The sequence below is a fragment of the Haliotis asinina genome, chromosome 14 (genome assembly GCF_037392515.1).
Source record: "Haliotis asinina isolate JCU_RB_2024 chromosome 14, JCU_Hal_asi_v2, whole genome shotgun sequence".
Classification (NCBI taxonomy): domain Eukaryota; kingdom Metazoa; phylum Mollusca; class Gastropoda; order Lepetellida; family Haliotidae; genus Haliotis; species Haliotis asinina.
The window spans coordinates 41,452,309-41,470,427 of record NC_090293.1 but is presented as its reverse complement, the minus strand read 5'-3'; the positions used below and the strand labels follow the sequence as shown (position 1 = coordinate 41,470,427).

General features: G+C 40.4%; 2 protein-coding genes across 2 annotated transcripts in view; one reads left to right on the top strand and one right to left on the bottom strand.

Moving 5' to 3' along the window:
- Positions 1–18,119, top strand: part of LOC137261043 (synaptojanin-2-like) — a 56,869-nt gene that overhangs the window by 27,690 nt on the left and 11,060 nt on the right. The window contains exons 17-24 of the mRNA XM_067798704.1: positions 108–186; positions 1,156–1,359; positions 1,820–2,070; positions 2,422–2,508; positions 3,067–3,314; positions 3,854–3,968; positions 4,925–5,025; positions 14,282–15,826. Coding sequence (XP_067654805.1) covers positions 108–186; positions 1,156–1,359; positions 1,820–2,070; positions 2,422–2,508; positions 3,067–3,314; positions 3,854–3,968; positions 4,925–5,025; positions 14,282–15,826 — 2,630 coding nt within the window. The remainder of the gene's footprint in view (positions 1–107; positions 187–1,155; positions 1,360–1,819; positions 2,071–2,421; positions 2,509–3,066; positions 3,315–3,853; positions 3,969–4,924; positions 5,026–14,281; positions 15,827–18,119) is intronic.
- LOC137261013 (PIN2/TERF1-interacting telomerase inhibitor 1-like) lies at positions 10,402–17,114 on the bottom strand. Its single transcript, XM_067798628.1, has 6 exons — positions 16,969–17,114; positions 14,008–14,130; positions 13,411–13,582; positions 12,565–12,688; positions 11,510–12,054; positions 10,402–10,995 (listed from the first exon to the last, which is right to left on the bottom strand). Exons 1-6 carry the CDS (start codon positions 17,039–17,041, stop codon positions 10,683–10,685), a joined length of 1,350 nt encoding a protein of 449 aa, XP_067654729.1. The 5' UTR covers positions 17,042–17,114; the 3' UTR covers positions 10,402–10,682.

The window sequence follows — 18,119 nt, the reverse complement described above, 5'->3', positions numbered from 1 at the left end:
ACTTTACTGAAAACGCAAATCCAATATTATAAGTAATAAATACTGCTTCTAAATAATTTATTTTGACTGAAAACCCAAAGGTTATATAACATAGTTTTCTGCTGCAGAAGAGGAAGATGACCCCAGCTGGAGTGAGGGGAAGTTGATACTGTATGACCGCGCAGAGTTGAAGACATCTGATCACAGGTAGCAGCTGCACATTTCCTGTCTCAGACCACAAACCACACTTGTTTCTCTTCCTCCAGTCCTTTCTGTAATGCACAAACCCAAAATGAAGCAAGTCTCAATTTGGATCATCACAAGGGCATATTTTCTATTTTACATGGTGATATGAGTTTCTATAGAAACTATGTTTTCAGAGGCTAAGCATATTTCAACCACCTGGGCTGATGGTTTTCTTCATTTCTGTGTTGATGATGAAAGATCACACCAACTATGATATGTTACCTTCCTCTTTTAAACCCCTCTTAATTACAGTTACAAAAAGCTGGCCTTATATGGGATGATATGACACAACTCTAGTGATGATAGTACTCACTCTGTGTTGCTGCTATTTTTAGCTTCTTGAATGACATTTTAGAAGTTTGCTAGTACAGTATTTTAATTAAACGAAGTTGTGATCCATAAAGTTAGTGAATGTTGCTATTTTGAGAGATATCAAAGAAATCTATATTGTACATTAGAGAAATACTCTTAGTGCAGCAGACATCCTAGATAAGTCTACTAGTTAGAGCATTAGTGACATGATTAGGAAGGTGTCATAGCACACGAAAAATGATAATCTTTCTGTTGGTTAACATGCTTTCTGTGTTATCTATGGACTACACACAAGTATCACCCTATGTCCATAGAACAAGGGACCTGTGAAGGTCCCGGGGTAGAATAGGCCAACCCATGCTTGCCACAAAAGGCGACTATGCTTGTCGTAAGAGGCGACTAACGAGATCGGGTGGTCAGGCTTGGTGACTTGGTTGACACGTCATCGGTTCCCAATTGTGAAGATCGATGCTCATGTTGTTGATCACTGGATTGTCTGGTCCAGACTCGATTATTTACAGACCTCCACCATAAGGCTGGAAACTTGCTGCGTGTGTTGTAAAACCAAACTCACTCACTCACTCAGCCATAGTGCAAGGCGTTTGGTTTCTGATTCAGGCCCGTGCTGGCCCTGTTGGACATTGACGTTCTGGCAGTTGACGAGGCTTGCAAGGAGAAGGTGATGCATGAAGTTGTCGCCCAACAGGGACCACCAGATGGCACTGTCATCGTGTCTCTGGCATCAGGAGCAGAGTTTGATGATGAGATTATTGACCAAGTGGTCAGCACCTTCACTGAGATTGGAGATGTCACTGTTGTCAGGTTGGTTGCATAACAACATCAACAAGGGATAATGAAGTCGCACACATGGCCATTGTTTAAATGGTACTGCCTGTGACAATGAACAAGATTCACTCACTCATGCCGACATTTTCAGTGAACAAAATTGTGTCATCCTATCCCAGTTGCATAGATCTATGCTCATGCTGTAGATCACTGGATTGTCTGATCCAGACTTGATTATTTACACCATTTTAGTGGAATATTGCTGAGTGTGTACAGGAAGTTTACAATATTCTCTCTGGAACAATAATCAGTTCAGCAGATTGTGGTCAGTGTTGAACTAAGATGAACTAATGTGAAGAAAATGTATCACATCTTTAGGTGTCATTTTTTAGGTTTTCTTCGTATAGCTTAAGGTGACATTTTACAGTATGTCAGCAGAATGGATGTATTTCATTACCAGTTGTGTAACAGGAATATTTATCGTCCATTCACACAGATTTGTTGCGAGTGACATGTGGATCATCTACAAGAGTGGGGACGCTGCCCTTGAGGCCCAGGCTCTGGACCAGCACCAGGTCAATGGGGAGACAATTCGAGTACGATTGTGCACTCCAGACTGGCGTGATGTCATCGAAAAGGAGCTGAAGATGTGTGCACTGAACACAACAGCTCTCTACAATCAGTTCTCCAACAGCCTGCTGGGAGATGATTTCAGCATGCCTGCCATGGACTATGTCATGGATGACGGTGAGGATCAAGTCAACCATGATAGTTGATTCAAAATAGTTCAAAGCTGCCAGGATAAAGAATGGTGTTGTAGACCTTCTTGCTTTGAAAGGAAGTGACTAAAGCCTGTGATTATAGTAACCAGGAGCTGATGTCATTTCCTTTAGTGCAGCAACCATGGATTTGTTTGAGAGATTTATCATCCTACTGTTAATCTTAGTATGTCTGTTGAAATATCTTTGATGAAATGAAGAAGTTTAATTAGTCTGATTAGTGAGTATATGTATATTGCTAATATCAACCAGCAATTATTAAGTGATATGTTTTCAGCCTATTTCACTATGAGCTGACTTTCCATTTGTCCTGTTCCAGATGAGGGCGACCTGCTCACTGGAGATGATGCCGCTTTGCCCACTCCTCTGGCACCACTGTCCACTAATAGCAGTCCGTCATCTTCTGGTCAGTACCCAGGTCGTTCTGCAGCGTAGTTACTCCAATAGACAGAGTTACACACTCTGTATGTTAGGTGCCTGTAACCCATTTGATATGTTAGCGGTTAATGATGTAGGGTATGTCAAGTTCTATGTATCATAGGACGATTCATCATGGACTCTGGGACCAGGGCCTAATTTTCAAAGCTCTCTCTTAGTGTGAAGATAGTCATAAGTGTCATACATTAACATTAACTTATGTCTATCTTTGCACTAAGAGAACTACGAAGATCTAGGACCAACACTTCTCCCCATAATATCTAATGCTGGGAAATTTATCTTTTTACTGTACTTGCCTTGCAAGCTTTCTACATTGTGAATACACTGTCTTCCTCCACATTTTGTACAAAAATATCACCTGTTCCCATTGTTAGTGATAATCATAACTTCTGTCATTGTATATGTAATGCAGTTAGTGAGCTGTATGAATTGACTGCAATTCAAACATCACTCACTCAAAAATCCACCTGCTCATCACTCACACAAATAACCACCCACTGACTCAAACATTCATTGTTTGTCACAGGCCGCAACAGCCCCGCTGTACAGGAGGAAATACCAACTGACATCCCAGGAGGCCCTCCGAGTGGACCTCCAGTAATTCCGCCTAGTCGACCCCCAACAGCCCCCTCCCGTCCTGACAAACCACCACCCCGCCCAGCAGCTGGTCCTGGTGCTGGTGGTGCAGCTCCAGGTGGGGTGGCATCAGGTGGAGCAGAGACTCTCATTGTTCCAGATCCTGGCGCAAGACTTCGGAGTTCTCCATCTCCTGAGGTAGTCTAGCTGTGAACATGTTTTAAATGTTCACCTTCTAAAGTGTGAGCTTGTAAGCAAATTATTGGGTTCAGTTGTACATATAATTATCAACTTGTCATCTTACTATGTGTCTATATTTTCTATAAATGACGATGGCCCAGTAACATCTCTGCTATTGAGATGCCAAGTCATTTGCAAGAGAGCTTTCAGTCCTGTTCTGTAGGACCTAGGACCCCTTAACTTATGAAACAAAACCCTTTGAGGCATGTTCTATCCTTCACATGAAACCTTGGTTTATTCTTGAGTTGTTGGGATTCAAATGTACAGTTTGTTTTTGTTAGTGATGTTGATGATTTCTATGATAGTAATCGATAAGACCCTATTTCAAGGCTAACAAGTTTACTTTTTCAAAGTTAACTGCATACTAACTCATGAGCCCCATTTCAGCACAAGTGAGCCTTGATAATGATGATGCTTATACAGAGGCTCACTTCATTTGATGCCTCTTCCTTTTTGTACACACTCTTTACTAAGTATGTGTATTGATTCGCTTACAGATGCCTCGCAGACAACCTCCACAGAGACCCGGAGCCCCACCTGCTAAGCCTCCACCACCACAGCGCCCTGCAGGGGGACCACCTAAAGGAGCATCTGCTAATCAAGCACCCCCAGGTGAAAACTATATTAGAGTCTCTCAGACCTGTGTCACACATCTTCCTTTGGATGCCTATCATTCAGTGTTTTTCATAACTCAGTTGTACTTGAAAATTACTACTATAGTTTCTCTTATATATGTTGTGTGTTGTGAAATATGCTTTCGGAAATACCTCCTAATTTTCACTCCTCTTTTATCTTTCATGATAAACAAAACACATGGTTTTCCATTAAATGTTGACATCATATTTGTAATGAATGAAAGCATGTTGGAATCTTTTTTTAATAAATATCTGTATATCACCTGTAAAATTGTATTGTTGGAATGAAGTTTATCGTTCAAGCTACATTGATGTAATTATCTGAGTCTACAAGATTGTACAAGGATCTTCATGGTCTTAGTTAGGTTTGACCAATCTTAGTTAGTATTACACCCAACCTGGGGTAGAAGCCAGCTGTTGAGTTGGATGCTTCAGTAACAGATTTCTCACAGTTTTATCATTTTGTCACTTTTCACAGAATCATATCATCAGAGACCATAATATGGTTGGATTGGTGTTGAATGCTTATCCAATTACATTGTAAATATGTAGTCTGTTTTGGAACATACACTGACCAGTAAACAGATGAGTGATCGACATGTGAGCCTCAGTCAGGATTTATTTTCAGTCCATAATGTTTTGAATATATTTGTTTGCTTGACTGTTCTGTAATGTTGTGCTGAGTAATATTCCAGTTGAATTATGTCTGTTTTTAAATAATAGAGACCGGACCACAGAATCTATGATAAACATCGTGAACATTAATCTTCAAAATTCCAATACAATGACATTCTTCAACCAAGTCAGTGAGTCTGACCATCTCATCCAGTTAGTCACCTCTGACAACCATGGCTTGTTTAAGACAAATTGTCTGTTTAAATGATGATGGTCAGTTTTAAGTATGACAGGAGTATTGATGTCTCTGCCTGGCAGGTTCCCCAGGGAGACATGTAGCGAGAGAGGCCCCCAAGATCCGCCAGCCCCTCCGCCCCCCACCCTCAGCCAAGCTGAAGGCCAAGAAAGGTCCCCGTGTAGTAAGTCAATCTTCCCTGTCTGTTGTTTCCTAGATCTGACCACAGAGTGTATTGCACTTCTGAATTTGTGTGACTAGAATCAAAGAATGCTGTGTGATTTATGTTTCTGTTCATCCATGTTGTCACCATCTTAACCAGCTATTTCAAACAGTTTCATGAAGAGTGTCACATGTTAACGTTAACCAAACCATGAAACGGTTCCTGAGTGTAGATGTGTGATCTCTACCTTCAGTAGTTCCCCAACTAGTGTTTATAGTTACATAAACTCAACTTTGGGGCATGGAAATACAGTATTTGATTTGATATCTTCATCTGTTAATCAATAACCCAGTGTGTGTTCTATTAACCTTGCATGGCCTCCCTCCTTTTGTAGATATCCTCTATTGGTCTTCCCACCAACGTAACACATCACACACATGCCAGCAGTATTGAAGAGGCACAGAAATTGATAAGTAACCTGATGGGTGGTAACCAAGGAAACGCGAATGCTAATTTACCAGCACCCATGATGCCAAGCTCCACTCCAGCACCTGGTGGAGGTATGTATTATGCTATTGTTCAGTCTGATAAGGTATTAAAATAACTAATTTTGATAAGGAATGATGATTTCAACATCAAATCAGTTTTTAGGTACTAGAAAACAGCAATGAATCATTATTTCTTGAGAATAGACACCTCTTGTGAGGGAAAAATTAATCCAAAGAAATAGAACAACACTGATTGTACAGTTTCACCAGGTTTTGTAGCTGCTGTTACTTTTGTTCTGTTTCAGCCATGTCTTCCTCCACTTCAGCTTTGGCTGCACCTACTCCAATCCCTAGAAGCCGGACTGCCCAGGACATGGCAGGTACCGTTGCCTCCTCCAATAGTTCAAGCAGCCAGGCACCTCCCAAGCCAATGCCAAGGTTCCGCAGTATGGAGAACTTGTTGTCGGACAAATCTGGTGGGGAGGTGACTTCAGCCCCAGTTGCCCGACCCAGACCAGCTCCCAGAAAGGATATACAGAGTGCTGTCATTTCTCCAGTCTCAGACCAAGATGATCCCTTCATAGTAAAACCACCACAGCGACCACAGAGCACAGGGGAGAGACCACTGCCTCCTGTACCTAATGGTCCACCACTGACAGTTGGATCTCAGGCAGAAACATCTAGTCATAGCAGTGGTCCACCAGTGCAAAGTGCTCATAATATTTTAGATGCTCCTTTGTTAGGTGACACCAGCAGTGAGCCCGACCCCTTTGATACAAGTGCAATACCCAGGTTTCTCTCTCACGAACCCCCTCCTATCCCAGTCCGACCTCCAGATGCATCAACGAGGCCTCCCATGGCTGATCCTCCATGTCCAGACGTCAGTCCACCACCAACTCCTCCAGCCCTTGACACATGTCCATCTTACCCTGCTGGAGGCTCCCCAACACCCCTCGGAGACTGTCCCCAGGGATCCCCACCACCTCCACCCAGCTGCCCCACTGAACCACCCCCACCTCCACCCAGGCTGGATTCATTTCCACCAGATGTAGCTCCCCAGGATTTAGATACATCCCAAAGCTCAAATATGCCACCTTCTATCCCTCCACCCAATCTTCCTCCTCCTCCTATCCCTGTCCGCCCTGGTCCCCCAGATGTTGCCCCACCCACAATGACTGGACCTCCCCCTGTACCCAGTCGTCCTGCCACAGTACCCCCAGTCCCACCCAGACACTAGGTGACAGCCAGCTTACTACACTCTGGACGTGGAGGATCCACCTGAAATAGATTTAGTCATGCCAGATACTCGTCACAGATCACCCGTGTATAGTATGAGAAGATATCAATAAGACCTGTATTTGTGAATCTAAAAAGTTAATGGTGTGAGAATGTAATAGGTTCTAAAACCATTTGTTGTAAATAGCACATGGTATTTATTTTAGTCACCATAGGGATGGTGATGATTTTGTGTTTAGTGCAAATGGATGTTTGAGTAGATAACACTGGTCTTGCCTGTGTGATAATTCCCTCTCCCCCAGCATAATACCACATGTGTAATAGAAGTTGTTACAAGTTGATAGTGCCAGATTTGTTATAGAAACTTTGTAGATATCTTTATGTACAGTCTTTTTATACAACCATGATTGGTTTACATTGTTAATGTGGCATTTTAATGTATGGACTTGTTTTTTACACATATGCAAGCCTGAGCTCAGGTGTGAGGAAATAAACATGACATAACAGTGCTACAAAGGACAAAGTAGGATAAGGACTCTTATTGGTCCTATGGATAGTTGCAAATATTATGAATGTGGCTGACAAAAAATTGTGATTCTTCCTTAAACTCTTGGGACTAGATCAGGAATGGCAAATATGGGCCCCAACTATTTTAACTTCAAGAGAATTATGAGCAAGTCTGTGACAAAGATGATCCAATGAATCTTATCTGATGGTGCATCCTCTTCATCTAAACCTTTTGATCATCCATTTTATGCATATTAGCCTAAATGTTACATTTTCTGTTGTTAGAAGTCAACAGGAAACAGGGTATAATCCTATTGTCCTTCACATAAACACACATGGTTACTTTCAAATGATATCTTCGTTTTACCTCTATCTCAACTAATGCAAGTTCTGTTGTCCAAAAAGGTCTCATGATACTTTGTCCACAAATATATGATTATAGACAATCACTATTATTGGACACAGATATCTGCACATGATCTGTGCAGAGTGTGCTGTGATGCTCACCATCAAGTAGCTGTAACTCATTGCTAATGCAAAGTCTCCACTCTTGCTGTCAGTGTTGTCAGCAGGACACGTGACACGTGACACAATCATCTTGCATGGTTATGAACAGCTAAATTAATATTCCTGACAAGGTTTACCAGAACACACATTTACATAACTGCTGGTCCTGGTTATATACCATTAAAATAAGTAGGGGATATTGGATTAACAAGAATGATAAAATGCAAATGATGAAGCCAAGGAGGAAACAGATGATGAATGGAAATTATAGGAAAATAATATGACAATTTATTCTGTACCCTTGGAAATGTTTCATGTGTATGGATATATATGTAGAGAGATATATCTCATATGCACTGGCATAGGCTAGTAGTGTGCACTCAAAATGGAATATCCCTGTCATTTTTTAATGGTACATATCAATGGTTTACTGTGCTATTCTGTATGCAGCTTCTCACAGTTGACAATCCGTGATGCTGCTGTTTGTTTCCTAGAGTTATTTGTGAATCTCATTGTAATTAGAACACCATCCAAACAGTACTGAAGGTTGTATTGTTTGTTTGCCATACCCAGCTTACATTCCACACGGTAATGGAGTACTGCCCAACTTGCCCATTACATGGCTAGCAAGTCATTATTTGAAACCAGTGTGTCAAGTACTTAAGCATTTAAAATGTTGATGCAAAGAAAAGTTACAATTTCTACCATGGTCCTTTTGTGATGTAGAGTTTTATCCTTTTCACATGTCTGAATCCTACAGTCTTGAAATGCGGTGACCAGCTCAGTCATTAAAACTGAACCTGTGATAAGAAGTTATTCAAAGTTGTGTTAAAACCCAGTTCACTCACTCACTGAAATCAGACCTGTCAACTCACTCTCAGAGTGACAATGTTCCTTTGTGTTGTGACTAACTGGGGCTAACCCAGTCAACTTTGGTGCTTTTCATGTTTGGATCTCCACTTAAATTATCATTGAGTCCAGGTGGAACTCTGCTATGCCCATAATCAAGCCTGGATCTTTTTATAGATTTGTAGAACTCCCCACATCAAGACTGGATCTCCTACTATCTATGTATTGTTGTCCATCTGAAGCTTTACCAGAGGTGTCAGTGACTGCAAGCATAATCAGAAGGATCACTAACACTGGCATTCTCTCCCTCCAGTTTTTATGAATGCAGTTTACTTAATTTCTTGATTTCTGACCAAAGTATTCACACTGCAATATGGCTATGTAAGTTTTCATACAGCCTATTGAAAGATTTTTTTATTTCAAAACACATAAGAATTATTTTAATTACTGTAACTGATGGCAAATTTTAGCATCAGTTGATGTAGAAAAACGTGTTGTCCATTTAGTCCAGCTGCCATCTTGATTGGTACCTCAGGCCTATTGATGTTTATATTGTAGTTTTAGAAATATTAATGTGAGCATTTGTGAGCAAGCACACATGGAAACTACTTGACAAACAAATGGGACATCACGTACGTGTAGTAGATACCACAGTTCTGCAAAACAGGCTGATATACAACTGGTTCTCAAGACATGCAAGAAACAGATGGTGGCCGTTGGGTGTCATGTGGAAAAATGATAGAAAATGACTGCCTTTGGGCATATGAACTTGGGTTGTTTTCAGGGGGTTGCAAAATGAAAAAGATTGACCTTCATGTTTGTTGGTGTGGAGAACCATACATGTGTGTTTTTGTTGGCATTATCTAGTCTTTCATGTTCCATGGAGAAAACATTCCATGCCTACTCCTGACAGTATTGTTGTTTGTTGACTGTGTTGATGTACATAGCCTTCTAGAAAGCACATGGTAGCCACATAATAAACCAAGTCAAACATTCACCGGGTTCATTCATCTGTCACTGATAGCTTCTCATTAGTAAATATGCCTCTCGAAGCTAAGAACCATCCATTTCTATAGTACCATTTTTGTTAATCAAGGATGTATTTGCCTTAATTTGTAGAAGGAGCTGTGAGGTAGTTCCTTCCTCGTGCTGAATCCCCAGGTTTGATTCTCCACACGAGCACAATTTTTAGTGTTCCCTGCTGTGATATTGCTGGAACATTGCTAGAAGTGTGTTAAACCTTACTCACTCACTTAAATTGTGAACAAAACATTTGCCCAGAACAGAGTTTAAAGACTGTACCCTGTCAACCTCACCCCTGAGGAGACTATAGCCATCCCTTCCCTTCCCTCTGCAAGTGTCATCTTTCAGTCTGGTGATAGGACCAGGAAATTGAACCATCCACCTTCCACCTGGTCAAGATGGTCCCTGAAGCTGGTAGGTTCATGTGTCCTCTGTTCACAAAACTCAAAAAGGCAAAGGCTCACTCCATAAGTCAGTGAATCACAGCCACTATCTGAACTATAGGCTTCATTTGTTCCTCAATCATCATGTATTGGTAGGCACTGACTTGACCAGCCTTAATACACCAATAGAGGTGGATTCTAATAAAGATGCTATTTCTTGATGGCTAAGTTAAACAGGGTGAATCCTTAGTAAACAATTGAAAGTATTATTCCACGGATAAATATCCGCAAAAAGATTGAAGACAGTTTTTAAATTTCAGGAGCATGATCATGAGATTTCTCTTGCATGCTTGTGCTACCACTTCCATTCAGGACATTTTGCATGGACAACAGAGAACTAGGACTGATGTAAATTCACTTTAATAAACAATCCATCAACAGTATGATATGAAGTCTTCCTCACACATATTCTGTTTAATAGTTATTTCTATTTCACCTACAGTATCATGGAGACACAATTTTGTATTCCTGTAGTGATTTGTCATTTTCAAATCATGGCTTCAATGGTTTATCAGACTCTTATTGCACAGTTTCCTTCAAAGCACTTCTGTAAGTTCTACAAAACACTAATGGTACATCAATAATACAACAATCCCCTCTCCTGTCAAGCCATTACAGAACATGACTATAATGCCCCTGTGTTAAAGTGCTGCAATTGGTCGAGGCGATGCTGCATTTGATGATGTTTATTTTGTTTCTTTGCCTTCATCTGCCACAATACCATGTTATGTTTACTTTCAATTCTCTTCATTAACTCTGATGCTGGGAGTGATGATTTATTATATCCATCAATAGAGGCCACATTGGCACCTTTGAAGGAGTCACAAGTACTCTGTATGAGGGGTGGGAGCTTCTGTGGCCGCAGGCCTGATCTTCTTGGTTTAGATGACTTCTTTCCATTCTTCCTCCCGTTTTCTCCAAGCTCACTGTTCTCTACACTGCAGACAAATAACATTTCACCAACACTTCACTCAGTTCCACCTCTGAATGAACAATATTAACAGCCACGAAACTGTGAATGTAATCACTATGAAGCTTGCCAGTGTGTTAAAGTTAGAGACTGCAGGGATAGTCTGAATGTGAAGAATGCTGCTAAATTACTATTGCATCTAGATAAAGCCAGCGACTGAGAGAAATCGCAATGTCATACATGATATTACGTGACACAATGTGTCAAGCAACAGTTGGACCACCCGAACCTGTTAGTAACTTGTGCAACTAACAAAGGGTATACAGGCTTTGTTTGATGGCTGGATAGTGGGGCTACTGAACACAAAATGGTGGGGCACTGAACACAAGATGATGGGAGACTGAACATGAGCTTGAGATGGTTGGGCACTGAACACGAGATGGTTGGGGATTGAACACGAGATGGTGGGGACTTAAAACTACCAACAGGTTTCACACTTGCCAATGTAATACCACTAGTTACAAATTTCACCTTCAACTTGCCTTGCTGCTGACTTCTTTCTTTTCTTTTTCTTCTTCTTGGTTCTCTCTGTACCCTTTTCTTGTATTTCCCTTTCAGTCTCTACTTCCTCCCTCTTCCTCTTCTTGTCCTTTTTCTTCTCTATTTGCACCTCCTCCTCCTCTCTTCCTGTCTTGTCCAATACACCATCTACATCACCAGGTGAGTCTGCTGTCTCTGAGTGCTTCCTTTTACACTTTTTGCTTTTCTTTTTCTTAGGTTCAACATCAAAACTGCCTAAATCACTATGTTCTATATGCATATCTGTACTTTTATTCTCAGTTTCTTCTATATCTAAGTCCTTAGTTTTACGTTTCGATTTCTTTTTTTTCTTCTGACAGTGAGAGTCAACTGCTGACTCTACAGTATCTGATTCCAGCACAGGTTCATCTTCCCTTAATGGTGATGACATCTGACCCTTCAAGGCAGCCATCTTTTTGGCAAAATATTCTTGCATTGTAGAGGTACTGTTAATGGTATTGAATCCGTGTGACATGTCAGTCTTAGATTCTTCAGACCCTGAGGATTCCTACAAACAAATACTATCAATAAAGAACACTTACCGTAAAACCAACAACTCTTTGTCATAATCGTTTATAGCTCCTAAGTTTAACTTTGAGAGTAAATGACTTCACCAGTTAATGCAACTGAGAAGACGATGCTTAACTTGTCTGCGACGTAATGAAATATTTTTAAACATTTATCTCAATGTTAATGAGAAATTACTGCTTAGTAATAAATATTCTTCAAAAAAATCCTTACACATTATCCTCTTCCTATTAATTCTGATTTGTTTCTATTGAAATTTAGTAAATTTTTTAAAATCAAGTTCAGTAAAGTAAATGAAAAAATGACATATCCCAAGTTCTAACAGGTGCTGCTTTACCATCCAGTAATACATGCATAAAGATTTCTAAGGAAAGGTTTATTTTTTTGTATGTGTAAAACCCAAAACACTAGCCTGTAAAATGGCTGACAGTGTGTGTTTGCATACTGTGTGTAAAATGTGAGACATGTCCCCTTACTAGTTGTAACTCACACTTGATTCCAGAGCTGGAGAGCTCTTTCCTGAGGTAGGTTTGGCTGCACGTTTACCAAATATACATTTGAGATCTTCATGTGATCTTGATGACAGATCTTTGCCCTTTGTGAACTTGCTGTAACTGCAAAGTAGATTCACAGCCTTGGTAAATGAATGGTCCATTATATCCCTACACCTAACATCACAGACATGAGTAACAACAGACTTAGTGTACTCTTTTGAAATAAGGAAAATATCCTAAGGAAAAGAAAGTTAGTTGGTTTGTTGTTAAATGCCACACTCAGAAATATTCCAGCTGTATGGCGGCAGTCTGTAAATAATAGCATCTGGTCCAGTATCAGTCTACACAAATGAGTGAGTGAGTGGATGAGTTTAGTTTTACGCCTCACTCAGAAATATTCCAGCTATATGGCAGTGGTCTGTAAATGAGTCTGGACCAGACAATCCAGTGATCAACAGCATGTGCATCAATCTGCGTAACTGGGAACCGATGACTGTATGAACCATGTTAGTGAGCCATAACCGCCCAGTCCTGTTAGTCGCCTCTTTTGAAAAGCATGGGTTCCTGAAGAACAATACTAACCCGGATCTTCAGAAGAGGAGGAGGGAATGAAGAGTGAAACATGACAAGAAATAAGCTTAGAAATGCACCACTCCTCTTGTGAATTATATGGTTGTATAAACTAATATAAAATTAATTCAATCAATGAGACATTCCTTCATGTAAATTGGGAGTCAGTCTGAAGTACAACAGTTCCACTAAGCTGCAAGTCAGTATTCCCACAAAGAAACACCTTCATAAAAGCATCTATGAAGAGTGCAGCAGTTACTCAGGTTACATACTGTACTCTGCTTCGCGATGACTGGGACTTCTTCTCGAGACTGGCCACCTGGTGAGCGATCGGCGAATCCACCTCCCCTCCTCCATGATCCTCATTCAGTGTCTCTAGCAAACTGTTGAAGTCATCCTGGTGAGCTATCCAGTTGTCTGTTTGGTTCTTGTTAGACCCAATACCTGTAACACAAACACTGTGACACTGACGCCCCAACCGAACAGATGCAATCCCCTGTAGCCTGAAGCTTGCAGTGCCAAATCAGTATAAAGGCAGGCAAGCTACAATGAATATGTTGTAGCAAAGACAATCACAAGATGTACACACAAATATACTCTAGCTTTTGACTATATCACTCAAAAGACACAAGTGAATACAAGATGTATTAAATGTCTAGCATGTTTTAGTTTAAGATCTGTTAAATAACAGCTAATGCAATGTCAACATTTGTTTTTACCCTGTTTTTAGAAATATTCCAGCAAATCGTGTTGGAAGATTGGGGTAAACCAAAAAATAGGATTCACACTCATTTTATGAAAACAGTTCTTTACAATTATAACTGCTTTCTCGTACCATTCAGTCATTCATTGACATTATTTTCACATACCCTTCTGGTCATTTTTAAAGCTTATTTTCACATGTTCTACTTGGCCATCTTCTTTAGCTCCAAGGCCTTTTCCCTTAGACCAACCCATTCTCTCCAACATTTTCTGACCAAATTTGCTGTCATCTGCAAAAGAAAATAAACATTAATTATGCTGCTTTATGCAAAAATATCATACATGTACTTCATGGTTCTCTTAGTATGACATTAACCCAGCAGATACCCAGTGGTTTCTTCAACATCAGAGGCATGCTAACTCTACTATTTGTGTTGACAGGTTGAGTCCTTGTGGCAGTCACTGAGCAGTGTGTCCATGAAGGCTGTGGGGAGTGCAGTGTCCTCCTGGTGGCAGTCCATCTCACCACTCATCACCTTCTCCCAGCCCTTAGCCAGAGCTGAAGAAACTCCAATCACCTTCACACTCCCTGTGTCTAAGGATGACCAAACCTGCAGCCAGACCCTGATCACAGAAGACATACTGTGCAGCTACTCTGGAAAGACTTGTGAGAGCCTTATGACATACACGCTGCCCATGGAGAGGCAGGGAACGTCTCCATTATACACAAGACCATACACTGATGATGTAGTTGAGACATACAGCGACCCTCTAGCATATCCCATCAATAACATCACTGACATCTCACCAGTCCCTGAAGCTGATACACACTGCTCATCAGCTGGAGAATGCTTTACTACCTGTGCTCAGCCTTTGCCTAGTACTGAGATTCAGACATCTACTTCACATTCCCTCTGGGCCAAGGATGATGATGATGATAATGATGATGATGCTCACTTTCAAGGAACCTTGAGTGGTTCAAGTGACGCCTCTGAAATGCCATGCAGGGCCAAGCAATACACCAGGAAAAAATTTGACCAAGCTCCACAAATGGTACCAAAAATTGACACCAGACCATGCATCCAGATCTCTCACGAAAGTACAAGATCCCCTTTAGAAACTCAGGTCCAACAAGGAACACCACCGACAGAATGTACCAATGGTCCACAGGTCCTTCCTAGATGTAATACTGGGATTAATTTTTGTTGCTCCACAGAATGTTCCAAGTACACTGTCTGCCTTGATGGTCAGTTCCAGCACACCATCACCAAACAAGAAGGAAAAGTCTTGGTTCTGCCTCAACACCTACCAGATGTGACAACAATGATGCAACTGTCCCAAAGCACACAGGCCATGCTCAGAGCGGAGCCTCATTGTTCGAACTGGGCTCCATGCGAACAGGTCCTCACACCCCCAGGAGCAACTTCTCCATACAGTCAACCATCAACTCACCCATGTAAACCCTTTGTTGCCATAATGCCTAGTGTATGTGACCCATGTACTTCATTATCACTTACTGGGGGAAGATTCACCAACTGTAATCAGATCAAATATTCACATACTAAACATTGTAAAGTCAGGCCATGTCCTCATCTGCTGCAAAAGAAAACTGGTGTGTTGATGACTAACATCCAAACAATGCTAGAAGCTCAAACTTTATATCATCTGGATGAAGCTACGTTAAAAGTTATTCAAGACCATGTTCCATTCACACCATGGATTGAACAACTCCTAAAACCAGCAACACAGCAAACAAGAGCTGTTGCACATTTTATACAACTTCAGCCATATGCTGAAAGGAAACTCAAAACATTCAAAACGACTAAATTATGTGTTGGAGCTGAATGGTCATCAGAGAGCATGAAAGTAATGGACAGTGGCAGGAAAAGTTTCAATGTGTCCACTTTGACCCATGCAGCTTCCCATCATTGGACACAGCCTGACGAATCATCAGAAAAGACACATGGACACTTTGTGTTGGGCAAGGTAAGATCAAGCATTAAGCAAAAGGTATTTTCAGTCACCGTAATTATGTCAGCTGTATGTGGGCTCTGATGACTGCAGGAGGAAAATACACAAACAAAATAATTTTTAGATTACTGACGAGAAGTTGTCTACTAAAGGTGCTCCTTACATTGTAAACTTGGGTTTGCTAAACGCTTGCTGCTAATGTAATAAAGCATGTAGTAAGTTGGGAGAACTTAATTTGGTATGAACTAAAGAAGTCATGAATGGTTTAAAGCAAACCGAACATCTATGTAGTGTCCCAGTATACTGGCGTTTTCTATTCTCTCGGTACTTACGAATAATGTCTGAAAAAATATTTTTAACAGCTCTTATTGAATGAATAATTGTTATTTTTGAATGAAGAGACTCCTCCTCTAACACCTGCATATATCAACGGCTTGATCCATCAGCTGTATTACCACTCTTGAGCTCAGTGAAAAACAAAGTCGTCTGCCACTAATATGCAAGCATATTAATTTTGATAAACCACTGGGCTTATGTATTGTGACGATTTTCTGACGAATTCTGTGGGAAATGTCGGTGTCCAACCCACTCAATCCTTCTTCTCCACTGCTACGTCTGGGCTTGTTTCCGTAGTTGAATGTTGATCATACTTACCTATTATGTAGTTTGGTTTTTATTTCAGAAAACACAGATTATTATTTGCACGCCGCTCATCATGTTGTTTTGGTTTTTTTAAAACACCGATCATACTTACCTAATATATTGTTTTATTTCACCAAACTCAAAGTTTGAGTCAAACACTTTTCGATTACACTAATGTCATAATTAATAATAATACCAAACTGACATTTACCAATATCATTTACTAACGTCTACGAATCCACCGGATTTCCACGTCTACGAACCAGTCTGGGCTACGAATTCATTGCAAGCCAGGAGCAGTATTCCCATTGCCTTTTATTAACGAAAAACACACGTTGGTTGCACATTGCGTACTTTCGTCACGTCAATCCATTTCTCATCATGATCTTGGGCTCATGTTTGACCACGTGGTCAAATACCTATGGTAGTATTCTTGACTATTGTTTACAGATAGCCGCATCATTCGTGAGAAAAGTATCACTCCTGAAACAGAGTATTTGATTATAATTACACACCATTACTCCAATTCGTCCCTTGAGGATTTATCGATATTTTTTGTTTACGTCGAGGTTCAGCCAGCATCGCCATTTTGAACGGAAGTAGTTTCCGTACTTTCAGAGTAACGACTAAATGGATTGGTGTGCTCTTTAGTTGTTGTCCAACCAAACCACGCGTAACAACTACAAAGGTCAAAGTTGAGGTCAAAGTTGAATACATGCACGCTCATGTCTTTTCCTATGGCGGGTATCACAGCCAATCAAAACCATTTTCTGAAGAATCACCCAATCAGCTTCGACGCACTCACAACAACTGAGAACAGGCAAATTTGAAATGACGACAACCAGAGAGTGGCAAGGGATAGATTGAGTATTTCGAATTGTTGAGAGGTAGAAATTAATTGAAGACCAAAAAGGTTGTTGTCATAAGACCAGAATGAGTAGTGCAGCAAGGAAAGACGATGGGCGCTCCAAAGACGTAATACCAGAAATTTTAGTTGACCCAAGTGGAAAGCGGTACATGAAGGGAAGGTTTCTAGGCAAGGTATGAAACCTGTTCAAACACGTCTCTGTGCTTATGTTATTGCTCAGTCGACTGATAATGTGTTGAATAATATACGTTGAAAGTACGATCACTTTTGAATATGTTTCCACATAGTACGAAATATAACGTCATATGTAGTCAAATGACAGCAAGTGAATTAAATTCAACAATCGTTAGCCTTTACCACAAACATTTTGTTTCAAAGGCTTTTATAACAATATATTTTCTAGCTTTGAAACATTTCTCGGATATTGTGAATATTAAGGTTACTACTTACAATCATGGAAACAATGTAAATATGAAATGTTGTGGATCACTGAACATTGTCCTATGTTTCAAATATAATCAGTGAACATTTTATGATCCATGGGCATATTCAAATACTTCATGTATCAATGTTCTTTATCCTTGATATGTGAGCAGCATGTAAATTGCTTTACAATGTAGACTGCTGTTCTATCAAATTTTGATTTTGTAGACCATCTATTGTCACACCTCACACAATACACTCCTATATAATATAGATTATTACTTACATGATCAAGTGTTGGTTTATGTAGCCAAGGTCTCAACATGTGCTGTTTTCTTGCTGCCTTAAGCAAAGCTGTTATATTTTTTCCTTTAG